The sequence below is a fragment of the Phalacrocorax aristotelis genome, chromosome 5 (genome assembly GCF_949628215.1).
Source record: "Phalacrocorax aristotelis chromosome 5, bGulAri2.1, whole genome shotgun sequence".
Lineage (NCBI taxonomy): Eukaryota > Metazoa > Chordata > Aves > Suliformes > Phalacrocoracidae > Phalacrocorax > Phalacrocorax aristotelis.
In genome coordinates this window covers 245,824-264,760 of record NC_134280.1, presented here as the reverse complement: position 1 = coordinate 264,760, position 18,937 = coordinate 245,824, and the positions used below count along the sequence as shown (strand labels likewise).

The 18,937-nt window shown below is 37.8% G+C and overlaps 1 protein-coding gene across 29 annotated transcripts in view; it reads right to left on the bottom strand.

The window, feature by feature from the left end:
• BAZ2B (bromodomain adjacent to zinc finger domain 2B) overlaps nucleotides 1-18,937 on the bottom strand; it is a 164,033-nt gene that overhangs the window by 33,198 nt on the left and 111,898 nt on the right. For 11 of the 29 annotated variants that reach the window (XM_075092630.1, XM_075092643.1, XM_075092634.1 and 8 more), the window contains 9 exons: nucleotides 18,583-18,684; nucleotides 12,343-12,553; nucleotides 8,967-9,059; nucleotides 8,792-8,853; nucleotides 4,595-4,660; nucleotides 3,779-3,844; nucleotides 2,497-2,541; nucleotides 2,221-2,253; nucleotides 961-1,026 (listed from right to left, as the gene is read on the bottom strand). In XM_075092630.1, the coding sequence (XP_074948731.1) occupies nucleotides 961-1,026; nucleotides 2,221-2,253; nucleotides 2,497-2,541; nucleotides 3,779-3,844; nucleotides 4,595-4,660; nucleotides 8,792-8,853; nucleotides 8,967-9,059; nucleotides 12,343-12,553; nucleotides 18,583-18,684 (744 nt within the window). The remainder of the gene's footprint in view (nucleotides 1-960; nucleotides 1,027-2,220; nucleotides 2,254-2,496; nucleotides 2,542-3,778; nucleotides 3,845-4,594; nucleotides 4,661-8,791; nucleotides 8,854-8,966; nucleotides 9,060-12,342; nucleotides 12,554-18,582; nucleotides 18,685-18,937) is intronic. The other 18 variants (XM_075092641.1, XM_075092646.1, XM_075092656.1 and 15 more) reach the window with 5 other exon arrangements.

Below are 18,937 nucleotides of genomic sequence, written 5' to 3'. Positions count from 1 at the left end.
TTTCAGAAACAAAACAGAAAAATCTGGATGTTTAGATGATCAGCATCAAAAGAAGCCTGAAATTTTGGAAAGTGAAATCAACCAGGTCTTTTGTTATCAGCTTAATGTCACTCTGTTCAAGAAAGAAAAGCAAGTTAAATAACTAGATTCAGAGATAGACAAAGTAAAATGATTGTACACCAAATGACATATGCACTTAGGACTTTAGGCTTCTCTATCTCTTGGTTCAGAAATCTGACATATTTTTAGTAAAACAAAATGAGAAACAAAGCACCTATTTTCTGTAGCACAGCAGAACTTTCTACTGAAGGAGAAAATATAAAATTATTAAGGCATAATAGCCCTATTTGCTTGGTTTTGTCATGGTCCAAATCTAGAATCATCTACAAAATCCAGAAGTTCTAAGAAGCCTGGACTGGAATAAGATGTGTCTTTTTACCCCCAGAAGAGTATTGAGGAAAACCTATTCAGCAAGTCTGACAATTCAGTATGATGAAGTCCTTACTCTTCTTATACACATGAACAACATGAAGAAGAGAAAATAAAACCTCCCTTCCAAGAAATACTAAGGACTCTGAAGTGACTACGCAATTACTGGCTTCTTGCTCAGCATCACTGAGCATGGAAGAGATCTCTTTAGATCATCCAGTCCCTATCTCTGTGTGTGTCCCACCCCCGCTGTCATCCCCCCCAGCAGTATCAGCTACAGCAGGTGCCAACTCCACGGCCTACCTGGGCAATCGGTGCCTGTGTTCAACCACCACCCTCAAAGTAAAACAGTTTTTCTTAAGTTTAAACAGAATTTCCTGTATTTCAATTTCTGCCTGTTGCTTCTTGTCCTGCCACTGCCATGTATTTATCCAAAATTATACATACAGGTACATCAAAGACACTGCTCTTCTACAGATCGCTGCAGAATAAAACCATGAAACCTTCGAACTTCCAGAGGTTAATACTCACTTCTGCTTTTTTACGTGCCTCCATGGCTTTCATAAGCATCATATGTTGTCGTCTTCTTTCTCGTTCCTATTGAAGCAGGTAAGATTAGAACAAAACTAATCCACATTTTCAAATCAGTAAAAAAGCTGAGTAACAAATTTAGCATTAATAGACGAGTCACAGTAAATACTAAATATAGGACAAGAATGGCCAAGTCTGTGCATGTTTTAGTTCAGGTTTAGAAAGCAAATACAAGAACAATCAAAAGCAAAAAGGTAAAGCAATGAACATGGAGACAGTGTAAAAAAGAAGCATACAGATTTACTTATGGTCAGTTGTGATGCTCCTTCATAAGCTGGCAGAACAAAAAGCATAATGGTTGGCTGGAACAGGTCAGTTACCTTACATCTGCTATTACGGAACTTGCAATTTCCTTCTTCAATAGCCAATTCAGCAGAAACGTTAAACTGGTCATTTTCAAACATTGCAAATATTAACATTTTTGTAACCAAGCAACAAATTAATATGATTAATTTTCTCAGCTCAAGATCAGTTTTAATCAAGCTGGTGGTGGCGCATATACATACGCAACAACACTTGCATTTACTGATGCCTGTCCCTTAATAAATTATGTCAGTGACTTCAAATGCATTAAGGAGCTGTATTCTAGAGCATTAAGTATGGGGAGTTTTGCCTTAAAAGCTGTAGCATAAATCTTGGCCCCAGTAAAGGCTATGGGGATTTTATCATCTAATTCAGTGAGGCTAGGATTACATTCTGATGTTTCATTGTATACTTATAACATTATGCATTTACCACTGACTGAAAGCTAATTTCCTCAGTACCTTACAAACTTAGGAAAGACATCATCCTGATTTCTAAAATAGGTTAATTCAAACTGTATTTATAATGTCTGGATTCACTCCCAGTGAATGGGACAAGGCTTGCGAAAATTATCCAAGTGACTACCTATTAATTTTGCACTAATTAATCCCTGATTTTATACAGTAGTCTAATTTCTACTGGGACATCAGTAACATGGATTTCTGGTTAAAAGCCTCATTTATTTATTGCCATGTTCAATTTATACACATGTTCAAGACATGTCTTTTTTTTTCCCTTAGCAGACAAGACAAGCAGATGTATGCAATGCACTGTGCTGTAAAGCCATGCAGCAGTATGTAATATGACAGCAGCCAGTGCTACGTTTTATGCACTGCTATGACAACCATATCACAACCAAATCACAATGCGGTGTTAGATGTACAAAAATAAACATACCCATACCATATCTAGTCTATGCCTCTCCAACTCCTGGTAGAAAGAGTTGGCACAACATTATGAAACAGAAATCACAAAGTCATAAAACCACTTTATAATCCCCCAAAAGACCCCAATACCAAAGCAAAGCAACAAATCATAAGGTGAAAGAAAATTTGTGCAGGAATCAAACCCAGAAATTTAAAAAGGGCATATTTTGAAGATTCCCCCCCGCCACATAGCTTAAGTAGTAGTCCACAATTGGCATTCTGTTTGGTCAACTGCATGTGTACCAACCTGGTGTTTCAGAAGAACAGCCTGCTGCCTTCGCATCTCTTTTTCCTTAAACAAAAGAACAAAAATGTATTTAAAATATCTACCAAAATTTACTTCCCAAGTTGCACATTTTTGCCACAGTAAAACAGCACATCTGAATTAAATTCTTACTTCCCCCCCGCCCATAAACTGTCTACAGAGACGTACACATGAGATACCATAGTATACATGCTATCACGATATACATGATAGCAAGTCTACTGAGACGGGAGTTACACGTTAAAATACACCAAGAATGCCAAAGCAGTAATAGAAGTACATCTATAAACTGTCTTTTCCAACCTTTGTAAAAGAGTTCTGCAGTCTTGTATGCATAGAGCCTAGAAAAGACTACACTGCTTGAGAAGAAACAAAGTTTTTACATACAGTCTGCATAAAAGAATATTGTGAATGTTACTGCACAAGGCTTTTAAGTAACGCAAGCCAAGCACCAAGTAAGCAAAACTCTCGGTAATGGCACACAAAAAATTACTGTCTCTCTATATATTCATGTGTGCATGTATGCATGTACATATGCGTGTTCGTGTATGTCACACATACACAAACTTCTCCCTGTGTATGTTTCATGTATTTATGTCATGGTTTTAGCTGGGATAGAGTTAATTTTCTTCACTCTAGCTGGCATAGTGCTGTGCTTTGAACTTAGCATGGAAAAAAATGTTGAGATAACACACCGATGTTTGGGTTGTTGTTGGGCAGTGCTTGTACTAGTCAAGGACTTTTCCAGCTTCCCATGCTCTGCCGGGTGCACAAGAAGCCGGGAGGGGAGGGGGCACAGCTAAGAGAGCGGATTCAAACTGGTGAAAGAGATATTCCATATCATGTAACGTCATGCCCAGTATGAGCAGTTGTATTGTTCATGTTTCTGTGGGTTTTTTTACCCTTTTTTTCTTTCCCTTCCTTTTCCATTTTATTATATTAACATTATTGTCATTATTATCATTATTATTGTTGTTGTTGTTATTATTTTATTGTAATTATTAAACTGTGCTTATCTCAACCCACAAGTTCTTTTGCTCTTCCGATTCTCTTCCCCATCCCACGGGAGTGGGGGGAGGAGTGAGCGAGCGGCTACGTGGTGTTCAGTTGCCAGCTGAGGCTGAACCACGACAGTATGTACACGTTATTCATATGCTGCCTCTATTTACAGTTTCCTTGTCAATGAATCTACTGCTTTTATACATAAACATACATTATATGCACAATAACACAGTTCTTGGTTTTGGAGCTCCTCTAAACTAACCTTTATTCGTTTTTCGGCCTCCAATAATTTGGCATTTGCTGCTTCTTCCTTCTTTTTCTTTTTTGCCTGTGCATGCAAAACAAGTCACACAAAAGCACCATCACAACTTGGAAACAATTTGACTAGAAATAAACTTATGTGCCTTTAAAAGTTAAAAACATTATCACATATCGTGTACATTGCAAAAAATTCTTCCCCAATGAGCTTTCATAATTGATCAATTCACATTTCATTTACTTTTTAAAAATTAAGCTATAATTTCAAGTCCCACTCAAAACTGCTTCACCTGTTTATTGTAACTAAGAAAATAAGTATACACAGAAACAATAAAATATAAATAGCAAAGGGATTGCCATTTATTCTTCCATGGAGACTTGAAAACTAGCAATCTATCTTCACTAGTATACTAGCAAACTAGTACAGTACACCAGTACATTCTACCATATATATAAACTTAGTATTGTAAATCCACTGCACTTCATACAGAGCAGAGCATGATGCTACTTTAACAACCTATTACTGCAAACTTGTTTTCTAACAAAGGAATACTCATGCTGATAACTTTAGCCAATGCAAGGCTATTTGTGTACAAAGTTGGGAGCTCAAGTGAACATTCACAAGATTTGGGTCGCAGTTAATACAGATTTTTCTAAGAAAAATATTTTAAGACACTTTTTTGAACTGGCCTTTGGGAAGTCCAGGTCATTAGAGCTGTTATATTTAGTTACATTCCTAACTGCACATGTGATTATTACAATACAACATTCTTTAAAATGGCAACACAAATATAAAAAATTATATTTGAGCCATTTTTACCTCTAAAATTTGCTGAGCTCGAAGTTCTTTCTCCATTCTGATTTGCTGGATTCGCTTGATTTTTTCCTACACGGGAAAGAAAGTTACTTCTTTTTAAAAAAAAAAACCACAACATTGAGAAAGTAAATTTACTTTTACATTTTAAAAAATTTTAAACATATATAGTTTTTGTTACCGAGTCTCACACCCATTGTAGTCAATTGTTCCCATATAACAATGTATGTTTAGAATTTTTACTAGCGTTAGATGATGTCTGGTACATCCCTGAAGGAACAAACAGTTATGCATAGGTGCTCGTGTTTAAGTTGTCACAGTGTTTTCTGTAACAGCTTTAAGGGGACCAGAGTTAACGACAACATAAGCAAGCTAGCATCGTTCACATTCTAGCCAGCAACAGTGGAGCTATTTAGCAATGAATGGAAGTAAGAGCTATGACATGAAAAACACGTTTTGATGTGATTTCCCTGAATAAGAAGTGTGGGGTTAAAGCCACTATTTTCTGCCTTAGTTCTAGCAGCCATTCAGTTCGTTATGGTACCACAGGCATCACGGAGAATCTGAGCACTGTGAAACCCAAAGCACGTACTTCGTCAGCCAGTAACAGTAACCCACATGCAACCTGGATAATATATTCACAGTTCAGTACACTTCAGTTTCTCCAGATTTTCAAAGCAGTCAGGTAATTGATGATGAGTTTGGATGCCTTAATATGTAGTTTAGGGGACTGAGTTTTATAAATTCTTAAGAGTGAAATAACAAAAAAAGTAACCGAAACAGCAGCCACAGGGCAGTACAACATTTCAGTGTGTTTCACCATGGTAAGAAGAAAATGATCAAGCTAAGCACTACACACGCCGTGTAACCACATTCTAATTTATACTTTTTCAAGAATTAGTTCCTAAAATCTGAATAAGGTCTTAGTGCATTGATTTAGAAATGCAATCATTGCAAGCTTTAGGATTAGTTCACATTTCCTGTGCTGCATGGGTTTTGTCTATCAAATAGTAATAACCCCACCTCCTATTAAAAATTTCTTAGCACAGTATCTGAGGTTTTATTATCTCAGAAAAGCTGCTTGAGCCACAGTGACTAGGAAGGGACCATTATGAAGAGCAGTGTTGCAATACATTCACAGCTGGACGTACTAGAAAGTTTTAACAGCAAAACCCAGCCCATGTAAAAGCCCTGCAAGCTGGAGGCCTAACTCAGAAGCCTGAAATGGAGCTCAATGCTCTTCCCTGGAGCAGCAGATGTTTTCCAACAGTGAGGGTAAATCTGTCTGTATGGAAGACATTCTTTTTTGTGAGCTGGTCAGACTCTAGAGCATGGACTAGTCCAAAATTTTACTTTCTATAGAGAACACATAGTGATTTATATACTTTACTGAAAAATAACTAAAACCAAAGCCAAGCCCATAAGAAAAGACAATCTAAAATATTTAACAGAAAAGGAGCAATCACAGAACAGAATCATAGAAAAACTCCTGAAGAATAAAGCTCCAATACAAGAAAACCACATGAGGTCTTACAAACTTCAGGCAAATCTTATCAGCTCCTTAAACTATTGAGAACTCCAGCATATGACTACCTTATCCAGCAAATTAATTCAGGGACCTTGTATATACAGTGTTCAACTTCTGTTTTCAACATGCAAAGCTCATGGCACGTACCTTAAGTCTCTATTATCCCCCATTATACTTTACAAACAAAACTGTACAAAAGTTGACACTATGTACAACACTCTCTCGATTCCCCAAAGGCTAGAGTTAATACAGAACAAACTTTTCAGTAGAGATCAGAGTAAAGAAATATTTCAGAGAGCAAAAGTAGTATTCTACACATTAGATTAATGAAAATTTTATCAGTTTATACATCGAGAAGGAATATGGTGATTATAAACAAGGTCTGGATTTGATGTCTTTGACAATTAAGCAATTCATGCTCCCTGCACACCTAAGAATGTAAGGACCGCTTTGAAATCATAGGGTGATGCGAATGGATGCAAGTCCAATGCTCTTAAAAACCCACCTGCATTATTTGTCTGTATGATTGCCTTCAGAAGTGGAAGTTTTGAAGCTGTCACTACCTACAAAAGGTCACCTTGTCCAACCCCTCTGCTCACGAAGGGTCGCCTACAGCCAGTTACACAGGACCATGTCCAGACAGCTGTTGAAAACCTCTAAGGTGGGAGACTCCACAACCTCCCTGGGCTACCTGTGCCACTTCTCAGCCACCATCACGGCGACAAAGTGTTTCCTGATGTTCAGAGGGAACCTCCTGTGCTTCAGTTTGTGCCCATGGTCCCTTGTCATGTCTCTGGGCGCCTCTGACAAGAGCCTGGCTCCACCTTCTTGGCACCCTCCCTGCAGGTATTTATACACATTGGAGAGATCCCCCTCAGCCTCCCCTTCTCCAGGCTGAACAGTCAGCCTTTCCTAGTTTAACTCATAGATGGTAGAGTGACAACTTCTAGCCTGCTGTCTACTATACTGAGCTTTTTTTTCATGGAAAAATCTAAGTATTTTAAGGATTAATTGTTATCTATTCCAGGGATAGTTAAGGTAGTCTGCAGGAAGAACAATTTTGATTAACTACTTTAAAAAAATATATGTTAGGTTTTAATAGCTGGATTTTAAAGATGTGAAAGGCCTTTATATTGTCATTGGCTTTTTTAACACCTCAGGATGCCACTTACAGGCAAAATGATGAGAGATCTGGTTTTCTAGTACTATTTCTAAGCCGTGAGATGATGAGATCATACAAAGACATTGAGGTGCTGGAGCATGTGTAAAGAAGGGCAGCAAAGCTGGTGAAGGGCCTAGAGCACAAGTCTTATGAGGAGTGGCTGAGGGAGCTGGGAGTGTTTACTCTGGAGGAGGCTGAGGAGAGACCTTATCGCGCTTTGCCACCAACTGAAAAGAGGCTGTAGTGAGGTGGGGGTTGGTCTCTTCTCCCAAGTAACAAGCGATAGGACAAGAGGAAACAGCCTCAAGCTGCACCAGGGGAGGTTTCGATTGGATATTAGGAACAATTTCTTCACCAAGAAAGTTGTCAAGCACTGGAACAGGCTGCCCAGGGAAGTGGTGGAGTCACCTTCCTGGGAGATATTTAAAAGACACGTAGATGTGGTGCTCAGGGACGTGGTTTAGTGGTGGACGTGTTACGTTAATGGTTGGACCTGGTGATAAATACTACTATAATAAGAATATGAACACTGAACATAAAAGTTAATTCAAAGAATATTTAGACATTCTTATTTTAAAATAATTAAATGTACTATCTGTACTAAGCATACATATACTAATTCAACAGTAGTACAGGTTGAGTTGGCATACCAAAGCCAACTTTCTCCTAGTTGTAGAAGGATCTATATGCTTATTCTCTGTCACTGTAAGAGGGTGAAAAGCTAAAGCAATAACGATACTGAACAGAAAAAATCTTTTCACTGAAAGCTAAAGCACTTGTCCTTTGACTGCTACCAGATGAAGTATTTAATTTCTGAGCTCTGTAGTAAGTTTCATACTGAACAGAATAAATATAAAAAAACCAACCACACAAATATGTTTGTGGATGCAAATTATTCTCTTTCAAAGATTTTCAGATTCCCAACATACATAACTTTTCACTAATTTGTTAAAATAGGTTGTTAGAAAAATTAAAAGCGTGCTTCTGTAAGTAGCTTCATTTGGTAAAGTTTATATGGGTTCATTTTTATTGGAACTATTTGCTATGACAGTATTTAACAATATTTGTATGCTTAAAAACATGTACCAATTCACTGGCATACTGAGATACAACCCTTCGCACACAACCTAAAACCACTGACAGCCAGCCAGAGTCACTGAAGAAGCTAATTACACTATTCCAGTATTTACATAAACAGATATAACACTGTTTTCACAAAACCAAATAAAGGAAGACCGCATCACTGCACTTAAGTAGCAGTTTTTTAATTTCTTACGGATATAGGCAAGCAATTACATATGTTGGGTGGCTTAAATCAACACAGACAAAATTGGGATGTCCTGACAACATGAATGACTACAGAGTTTAGAATTTTAAATAATAGTCACTGTGTGATCTCTAAAACTAGATTTAAAAAATTCACTTTGTAATCAGCATATCTAATAATTTACTAAATAATTAAATACCCCTAATTCAGTAATTCAAAACATAATTTAGCAATCACAAAGTTTACCTGCTGCTTCATGATCTTTATCTGCTCCTTTTGCTTTCGCTTTTCTTCAGCTGCCATAATAGCTAACAAACAAAACCAGACAAAAAGTTATTATCAGCAGAACATAACAAGTGACAGGTAGCTTTTCATTAACACTTTTCAAAATAATCTGCTAGCATGCACAAGTAATACTTACCTTGCTGTTTTTTTGCTTCTTTGGCAGCTCGAGCTTGTTCCTGCTTCTGGAGTTTTCTCAGTAGCTTTATTTGTGCTGCTTGCCTAGCTATTTCTGTTACAAAAAGAAAACAGTAAGTTCATAAAAACAGTGCTGTCCAACATTAAAGATATAGCTCATATTCCAGACACTTGCATGAGGTAAAGATAGAGAAAACAGTGGATTTGTTTTGCACGCATTTATTTTGACAACATTTCACTATCAACTTCCTGTGTTACAACCTGTGCCCATTGCCCCTTGGCCTGTCATTGGGCACCACGGAAAAGATTCTAGACCCATCGTCCTGACACCCACCCTTTAGATATTCATAGATATTGATGAGATCCCCCCTCAGTCTTCTGTCCTCCAGGCTGAACAAACCCAGGTCTCTCAGCCTTTCCCCATACAGGAGATGCTCCAGCCCCCTGATCATCTTGGTATCTCTGCGCTGGACTTGCTCCAGCAGTTCCCTGTCTTTCTTGAACTGGGGGGCCCAGAACTGGACACAGCACTGCAGGTGTGGCCTCACTGGGGCAGAGTAGAGGGGGAGGATAACCTCCCTCACCCTGCTGGCCACACTCCTTTAATGCAGCCCAGATGTTGGGTAGATTCCCCTACTCTGTGCATCGTCTACTGCAGACAGGTCAGAAGAGCTAGATGAATCTGAGGCAAATATAAAAGAAGTATTAGATCGAGAAAGTAAGCCAGATGTTAACAGATCACCAGGACAGGACAGAGCAAGGTGAGAAATGTGAAGGAACACTAACACGAAACCATAGAGACAGTCTGGGTGTCTACCATATTATTAAGAACAGCCACTGTGTCTCGGAAACGGCAGATCAGTTAGTCTAATTTTCCTCTCCTGTTGAGGTGGTAGATTCTATTGTACTTATTGTGTCATATATGTACTTACTGACTACATAACAAAACACCATCGGTTCAGACAGTCAGCGAGACTTCTACACAGAGAATTGCCTCATATGCGGTCTCAATGAGAGGGTCAGTTCGGGGAGATAAAGAGAATCTAATGGACATAATGTATTTGGAGTTTCAGAAAGGATTTCACTAGGGTTTAAGTCAAACATTAGTAATAAAACGAAGGTGTTATGTCCTTGAAGGAAAGCTTCACAGACTCAAAGCTCTTTAAATGATAGCAGGTGAAGGGCTGAGATCAGCAATCACTCTCTGTGATAAAGTAGTTAGTAGAGGGCTTCTCCACAAATCAATATTAGAACCACCTTTATTTAATATCTTCTTTCATTGATGAAACCTGTAATTGGGACTGCAACGGTAAACCCCAAAATGTGAAGATGATATTAAGCATTCTAGAAAATCCAAGGCTGTGCTGACAGTAAGGAACTCTGGAAGAGCCCTGCAAAACAGTGGGCAAAGGTAGCAGAGAAACTTCATCACAGATAAACGTAAGGTAATATACCTAGAAAAGAAATACTGAAATTAGAGGACACGTAAGAGGATCAAAGGGATGGAACAACTACTTCCTGATAAAAGACTAAAAATACTTGGGCTCTTCAGTTTGGAGAGGAGAAGACTAAGGACAGAGAGGATCACAGTCTGCAAAATCATCAAGGTGGTGGATAACAAATTGGAGAACTGTTGTTCTCCAAACCCCACAATAATGGAACAAGGGAGCACCCTCTGAGAGTAAAAGATGATAATTCTTTAAAAATGAAAGTGGTCCAGTAGTTAGCAGACTTCTGGAACTTGTTGCCACAGGAGGCTGGTAGAGCAAGCGTTGTCAGGAGGTTAAAAAACAAGGAACAGGCTAATTCATGGGCAACAGTTCCATAAATGGAAAATAAATGGAGGAAGAAAAAAAATGTGCTCTACCACACTACTCATAAAACACCTCAGGATGCCACAGGGTATGAGGAAGTAAACAGACCAAGAAGTGATCAAGTTCACATGCCTTCTCCAGGCAGCATCTCCTATGGCCACTACTGGAGACAGAGCTCTGCACTAGATCAACCCCTGGGCTGAGCCACTGAGACATTTCTTATGTCCTCATGAGGGGGAAAAAGCTGCAAGGTAGATATGAACATACGTAACATCAAATATTTTACATGCTGAATCTTCTTGTATATATAGACCATATGTTTTTGTTCATTGTATTAAATGCTACATTCTGTGGTGGGAAAACAGGCATGGGAGAGTGCTCCTAAATACTTTTCCCCCACTCCACCCCTTGCAGTGACCAATAAGGGAAAGAGAAGATACAAAGTGAAGCGAAGTGGCTTAGTGACTAGGGCTTATCTTTTCCCACTAAGACAAGACTCCTGGAATCAGTTGCTGTGTCTCAACAATAAATACACAGCCACGCAGCAGATGCTTTGATGCTTCAGCAGTTGACATAGTTTCCTAATTCTCAGACTGAACAAAAGGTGGTGGTGACCTTAACACCGCAACACTACAAAACATACCACGTACTAAGATATTTCTAGAACTGCCTTCTTTTTCTCTGTCCATGTGTCCAAATCATTACCATTGAATGCCTTAAATATATCTATACAAAACAGAACTATGGAAGCAGCATGGGAAAAAGATGCAAAGAATCACACTGAGGCAGATACTAAAGGCACACGTACCATTAGCATGGACATTATGCAAAATACAGGGTAGCTAGCAAACATGTCCACAGTCAGCACATGAAAGAACAGTTAAATCTTAAGTTAAAACAGTTAAGAGACTCCTGGGCTGTCAGATTTTTTTCATATTATATTAGATGCATTCAGAATATATGATACAGTTATGGACTAAAGAATTGAAATTCAAAGGTCATGTACCTGATGTTTATTTAAAACCAGACCCTCATGCTTGGGATATATAGCAGTACTTGGTATCACAAAAGTTCTACTGTCAACATTGGTACTACTTATTATAGGATCCTATTCAACCTTATGGGCATTTAAATCTTGTCACTATCAGGGATTTCACAAGAAAAGTATTTTCCCTGGAACGGCCAAAAGCTTCCCAAAGATGCTAACTTCTGTGGTTCTCAATTTCACTTTCTAGGTCCGCTGTTGTTTGAGCTCATACAGGGGGAAAAAAATATCTAAATTTGTGCCAATTCAAAAAAAAAAACCAACCATCAGTGGTAACCAGATTATTGGATGTCTGTATTTTTAGATTTTATAAATCTAAATAAAGTAACCATTGAGTAAGCTCTTAGGCACACATTTACACAACTTCTTCCTTTGAATCATATACACATTTACTGCTCTTGAAAACAAAAAGTTGTATACTAATATCCTAGTGAAACACACCACTCCTCTTCAGAAAAAACATTAACTCTCTATATACCGATACCCTCCTTTTGTGAAAACAGTAACGTACTTCTTACCTTGAGCCTGGAGCTTTCTTAAAAGCTTTGCATCAGTGTTGTCTAGAAATTCAGTGCTACCAACATTCGGAGGTCGGCCTTTACGTCGTCTCATTCTTGACTCCTCTCTAGAGTGCTGTCTGTCTGGATTTGGTGGTCGTCCTCTACGCCCCTCCATAGCTCTGATACGGGGAATGACTTCCTCTTCCTTCAGCAAACACCACTGCATACCCTTTTAATTGACACATTTCACAGACAAGCATTATAAACACAGATTTTAAAAAAAGGAAAAATAAGATTCTTGAGGATGTGAACAGCAAGATATACATATATTTTTTTCAATAAGTTATATATATAAAATATGTGAGAGCTGTGACGTACTATTTGGGTAGCACAATATTTTGATGATGCGCAAAAGCTATGTATTGAGAGATTATCAATACAGACTCTTGTAAATTGTACTGCTATGCAAGGTGTTGAAGACTATTCGGTGATGTACACAGTTATTATCTAGCTAGTATGCCATTCCTGTGTTATTTTTAATTATTTTTAACCAGATCACTTATTATTGAATCCTTTTTAAAAGGCAAAATACATTCTTCCTTATTATATAAACTCAGAAGTAACTACTCTGCTTTCACATAATCCACTGCTCAATGTGAATGAAAAAATGTGTCAAGCTATGAGTCACTGTCTTCCGTTAGCGTTTACAGAAATTTTGACACACATAACAAGGAAAGGCAGTAGTGTATTTTCAAATACGATTTTCTGGGGTGTTGTAGATCTCAACAACTGAGTTGAAAAATACAGGCTCATTTCAATCTTAGTTTTATTTAGTACAACTTAGTTCTCCCTTCATCCACTGCAAGGAAATTTATTTCTGCACCAACCTGAAGCAATCAAAAGTTTGTAACTTCTAAGAATCCACCCGTCTGAACTAAAAGTTATGTTAACTATATTCTCTAACTAAACAAAGTATGCAGCAACACATTCAACTCTTTCTTTCACTACTACTGCTGTATTTTTTTTGTGGAATCCCAAAACAAATACTGAAATACTTTGTTAATACAAATACCCAAGTTAGTCCTCACATACAAATAGCTTTACTTTAACTGATAAAAAGTAGAGTTTATTGTGTCTACTGAGCAGAACAGGAGCACAGTCTGTCTGATTCTGTTTGACTGGAGTATTTCAAAACTGTAACATCTTTTACCATTTCCCCAAGTTTCTGAAAAATGCAGGGAAAAATGCAAGCTAAGTATCCTTCAGGACTACTCCATAATTTGCCCTAAAAAGCTTTATAAAAGACTTTGAAAATGTCTACTAAAGAAAAAATGAAAGTTGGTAACTTACAGAACACATTAATTAAGTAGCCGTTCAGAAAAAATACATTTACGTTACCAAGTTTTCACATTTGTATGTACACAGGTACTGAAATAAAATTTGCTGTACCATGAAATACATTTATTTTTTTGCTTATTCTGACCATTTATCTTTTAATTCTTTCTACTCATTCTTTATAATTACAGATGTTTGATATCAGATTTAACAAAAGAAATGGCATTTTGCTAATGAAACATTCAGATTCCAAGGAAGCTATCAGTATCTGTAAATATACCTTTTTCTGAAGCCTGAATCACTCCTAGTTAAAACCATCCCAAGAGTGTATCTCACACTTAGTTTGCAGACATTCCAAAGGGCTTTGCTATTAGCTATGTTCCTAAAAACAAGCTGTTCAGAATCATGACCATCTCACCATGTGTACAATGCATCACCATGTGTACAATGCATCACCACTAAGGACTTCTTAATCCAAAATAGTTGCCTCTACCACTTAAACAGAATTCATTTTGTCTCTTCTGGAGTACTCCTTAGCCATACACTTTCATTTCACTGTCTGGTACCCAATCTATAATTTATCACAGATTCAGTTTGTTGAGCAATGTAATCTCGATTTAATACTGTACTTATCACCTACATCAACCTCCAGCCTAGGAAATCTTATCCCATAAACCACAAGTAGGAGGGAGGCAAAATAGAATTCAAAGAAAAGGAGGAGAAGCAGCCATAGTTCAAGAACTTTAGATCCTGCAATGGAGATTGCTCTTGCACTGTATTTGTATTTTCTGTGGTTAATGATACTAATGATAACAAAAATGCAGAAAAGAAATATAGAGGTCTACAAGATCATTAGTGCCACAGAGACTATGGATACGTATTACATTTTCCTAATGCCTCCCAAAAGAGAAACTAGAGACCATCAAATGAAGCTAGAAGGTTTAATAAGCAAAAGGAGCTGGTGTTTCAAGGAAAGGCAAGAACACCTACCAAAGGACATTGTGGATGCAACATGTTTCCACAAGTTCAATGGAGGACAAAACAAAAATAGTCCAGAACAGATCCATTAAAGTGTTAAGAAGGAGCTAATTGACCATCTATATTTTGTGCTCAGATATCTTAAAATCTGACTCAAAATACATTTCTATTAAAAGAACATACAATCTGATAGTCTGTGGATTTTCAATATTCCAAGAAAAAATATGGTGGTTGTGCCCCAACACAGGAGAATCAAGGTCTTCCATAAAATCTAAGCTTCACTACACAAGCATTAGAGATAAAATGGGAATAACACTGTGAAATGTTGTGTTTTATTGTTGAAAGTAACCAAAATAAGATTTTAATTCGATTTCCCACCTTCAGGCAATTACCATCTATTGAAATACTGTACTCTCATCGGGACATTTGCCAAAAAAGGCACCAGATAACTATGCATGGAAGCAGAATCAAGCTCAAAGCCCGTTAACCAAACTAATGAACGAAACCATAGACATTTTGCAAAGAGCAGACATCCTCATTAATTTCAGTTTTGATTTGTAAGAAAAAGTTAACAGGAAAGCTTTCTAAATAGAATTGCAAAGTTCAGAATAGGACAAATATTTTAAATTCTAGTTTCTAGAAAAGGAAACAAATAATTACTACTACATTACAAAAACTTGTAACAGCTGATTTTATTGTTGGCTGTTCTGTATGGTATTTTTATTGCGACTGTAATAAACATTTTAGACTTCTAAGTACTCACAGAATAAGCCTCTTAAGTAAACAACAGTAAGATTAAACTTTGGCTTAAAAGAGGTAGACTTCATGCCTTATAAAGATGCACCGTATTTGTTCTGAGGCAGTATCATAATCATATACTCAGAGAAAGACTAACGTACATAGGAGTTACTTCACACCAAGGAGATGGCAAAGAGCACTTTAAGCTCCTTCCTCCTTCCATGTTCCTGAATTCAGCTACCTTCCTAGGCAAGCATTCAGACTCATCTGGGGTGGGGGAGAAAAAACAAACCAAACAAACAAAACAAACCACACAAACAACAAAAAACCATTATTTTCACAGCTTTATGCAGTATCTTTTTGGGGGGAAAAAAACTGCATGCCATGTCTACCCTCACTTAACAATTACTCCCAGAGAGCTATATCCAGGTTTAAAAGTCTGTATTTTGCCCTTACTGACATTCATCTTCAACTAAAATGGATCTAAATAGAGCTGCGTGAAGAGTCAAGTTTTCTCTAACTACATAATGACCCTATGAAGGGAAAGGTGGAGAGAGCTGGGACTGTTCAGCCTGGAGAAGGGGAGGCTGAGGGGGATCTCTCCAATGTGTATAAATACCTGCAGGGAGGGTGCCAAGAAGGTGGAGCCAGGCTCTTGTCAGAGGCGCCCAGAGACATGACAAGGGACCATGGGCACAAACTGAAGCACAGGAGGTTCCCTCTGAACATCAGGAAACACTTTGTCGCCGTGATGGTGGCTGAGAAGTGGCACAGGTAGCCCAGGGAGGTTGTGGAGTCTCCCACCTTAGAGGTTTTCAACAGCTGTCTGGACATGGTCCTGTGTAACTGGCTGTAGGCGACCCTTCGTGAGCAGAGGGGTTGGACAAGGTGACCTCCAGAGTTCCCCTCTGACCTCAGCCGTTCTGTGATTCTGTGATGGATACTCTTGCTGTACGATGCAATCTTAGGGCACAGCTCAGTATTATGCCAAAACACTCTCCTCCACCTACTACCTGATGCAGTATTCCTACCCATATTACTCAAACCCAGAAGGACCAGTGCCCACTCCATCACCCCAAATCACATTCACACTCATCTTTCTAATCCACAGCAGTTTAAAGCCTCCACGTCCTGTCACTGAATTTCCATATCTGCCAAACTTCAAACATTCCTCTAACCCTTATTATTTCGTGGCCCATTTCTGCCAGACATGCTTCTCTTTAACAGACAAGTGTGTCACTGCTTTGAATAACCCATAATATCTGGTTGCTTGCATTCCAGGAGAGACACACAGGTGCTGTCAGAAGCAGGCAATCCATGTATTTTTGGCTTGCTATAGGTAATTCTTCAATATAAATGATTTAGCCCTTAGATCGTTTCTTTGCATCTTGTTCCATCTTTGAACTTTGTGAAACTTACCCAATCACTTTCAATGCATGCTGCATGTCTCAAAAGGCGACAGAAATATTTAACAAAGAAAGGCAAGAGTAACCATGAAAGGCTACACAGAATCAAAATTATGGCAAAAGCAGAAATAAGATTCCTGGAATTACCTCCAGACATCCATGAAGAGATAATTACCACATACTGATATTGAAGATATGATTATCATGTATTTTGAAGCTGGACAATTTTAAAAATGTCAGTAAAAAGGGTGCAAACTCTCTTCATGAAGTCAGTATCACATACTGTTTTACTAAGTGAATATTATCAGCCTGAGTGTATGTAGCTCAACTGTTTACATGCTAATCTTTGCTTTCAAAAGCTCATACATAAAATGTAAATACATTTTAGCACATCTGAAACAGCTGCCTTCAGTCCTTTTTTTTTTTTTTCTCCTTTTTTTAAGAACAAGAAAACTTCTCCTTTGTCTAAGCAAGTCTCAGCGGAACCTACCACAAACTATACAAGAAGAAACTACAGTGAGATAGATGTACAGCTACTTAATAGTCATATCGTCAACCTTGTCTACAGAAACCTGCTCTTCCCGATGCCTTAATTCTGAAGTTTTATAGTGTCAAAGAAGGGCAAAATGTGCACATCATCTCATGAATTAAAGAGAGAAGAAAGAGATACCTAGAGAAGCGGACAAGACTAAAGTAATATGGGCAACAGACACAAAAAAGAGAGAAGATCCCCTGACATTACATTATGTTCACAGTACATGGAATTATTTCAACCAAACCATTAAGGTACATAATGAAGTTCACAACTACATGAACTTGTAATTGTTGTTTTATGAAGGCCAAACATGAAGATGGTTTAGTAATGTCTTACCCTGTAGGCCAGGAGTCAGAAAGCACCACCTAGAAGTAGCTGCTTACTATGAACTCAGTCTTTATTGCTTTCAAATTTATACTGTAAACATTATGTATTTGTACAGGGTATCACAAGGAGATACATCTTAATTAGAGCCTGAATTCGAGATTGCTGAGAACATGATATCTGTCCACATTCCTGTAGTAACATATTCAGGATACTTATCTTTTAAAGAAGCAAATATATCCACTGACAAATGTCCAAAAACTTTCGTGCACATCCTGAAGAAATGGCAACATGACCAAAATACAGTAACGTAGTATGGCACGAACATAGTATTGATTTCCTTAAAATTCCAATCTTACTTCTCCTTGTGTGGTATCTACATAAAGTCTAACAGTTCTACCACTATAAAGCATAACTGGTGTAACTCAGCACTCCTTCCCGAAAAATCCTATGCTTTAGGAAGCTCAGACAGTATTCTCAGTACAGGAAACGCTTGTATTGAAACATGTATTTTATATACATTATGCACATGAATACACGAAAAAAGTGTGATTTAACACATACACGTAAATTACTATCAATATTAGGTTTATACAGTAAAGGAAGAAAAAGAGTTTTAGTCAGAAATAACTGAACACAGACTAAGATAAAATACGTAGCTCAGAGTTCTTTTGTACTAGACAAATCCAGGCTCAGAGCTGATCATAAGGCATGCCGAACTCCTGCAACCTCCTAATGAAATCACTGAGATGAACAGTATTCAACACTGCCCAGGATCAAGCTCTCAGCGTCTCAATATAACTACTGTTATGACATACGCACAATTTTTAGAAAGAATTAGCTAAAAACAAGAAATGCTTCAGATTGCAGCAAAAATTACTTCACCTAATTTTAAGTTAATGTTCCTTGGATCAAAGACTTTACTTTTTAAAAAGCGGATACCTGCGGTCCATCTCTGGCTTCATAGAAGTCACCCACTCCTATTTTTGCACTGAAGCTGAAATTGTCCCTTGAGATATCCATTATTCCATTTCTGCTGAGATACTGAAAAAATCACATATTTTTCCACTTCAGCTTGTAAATAATTACAACCCAGCTTTGATGTACAGCTAACTTTGTGAGTGTAATGTTTTGCATATTCTATCAAAGGGATATGCATTTACAGGAGATCAAATCAGTAACAGACTGAGATACATTACACCTCACATCACAGGATATTTTGAAATAAGTATCTTTACTGGAGGGGAAAAAAAGGCATTTTTTAATTGCAAGCATGCTTAGCAGCATTAGAACACAG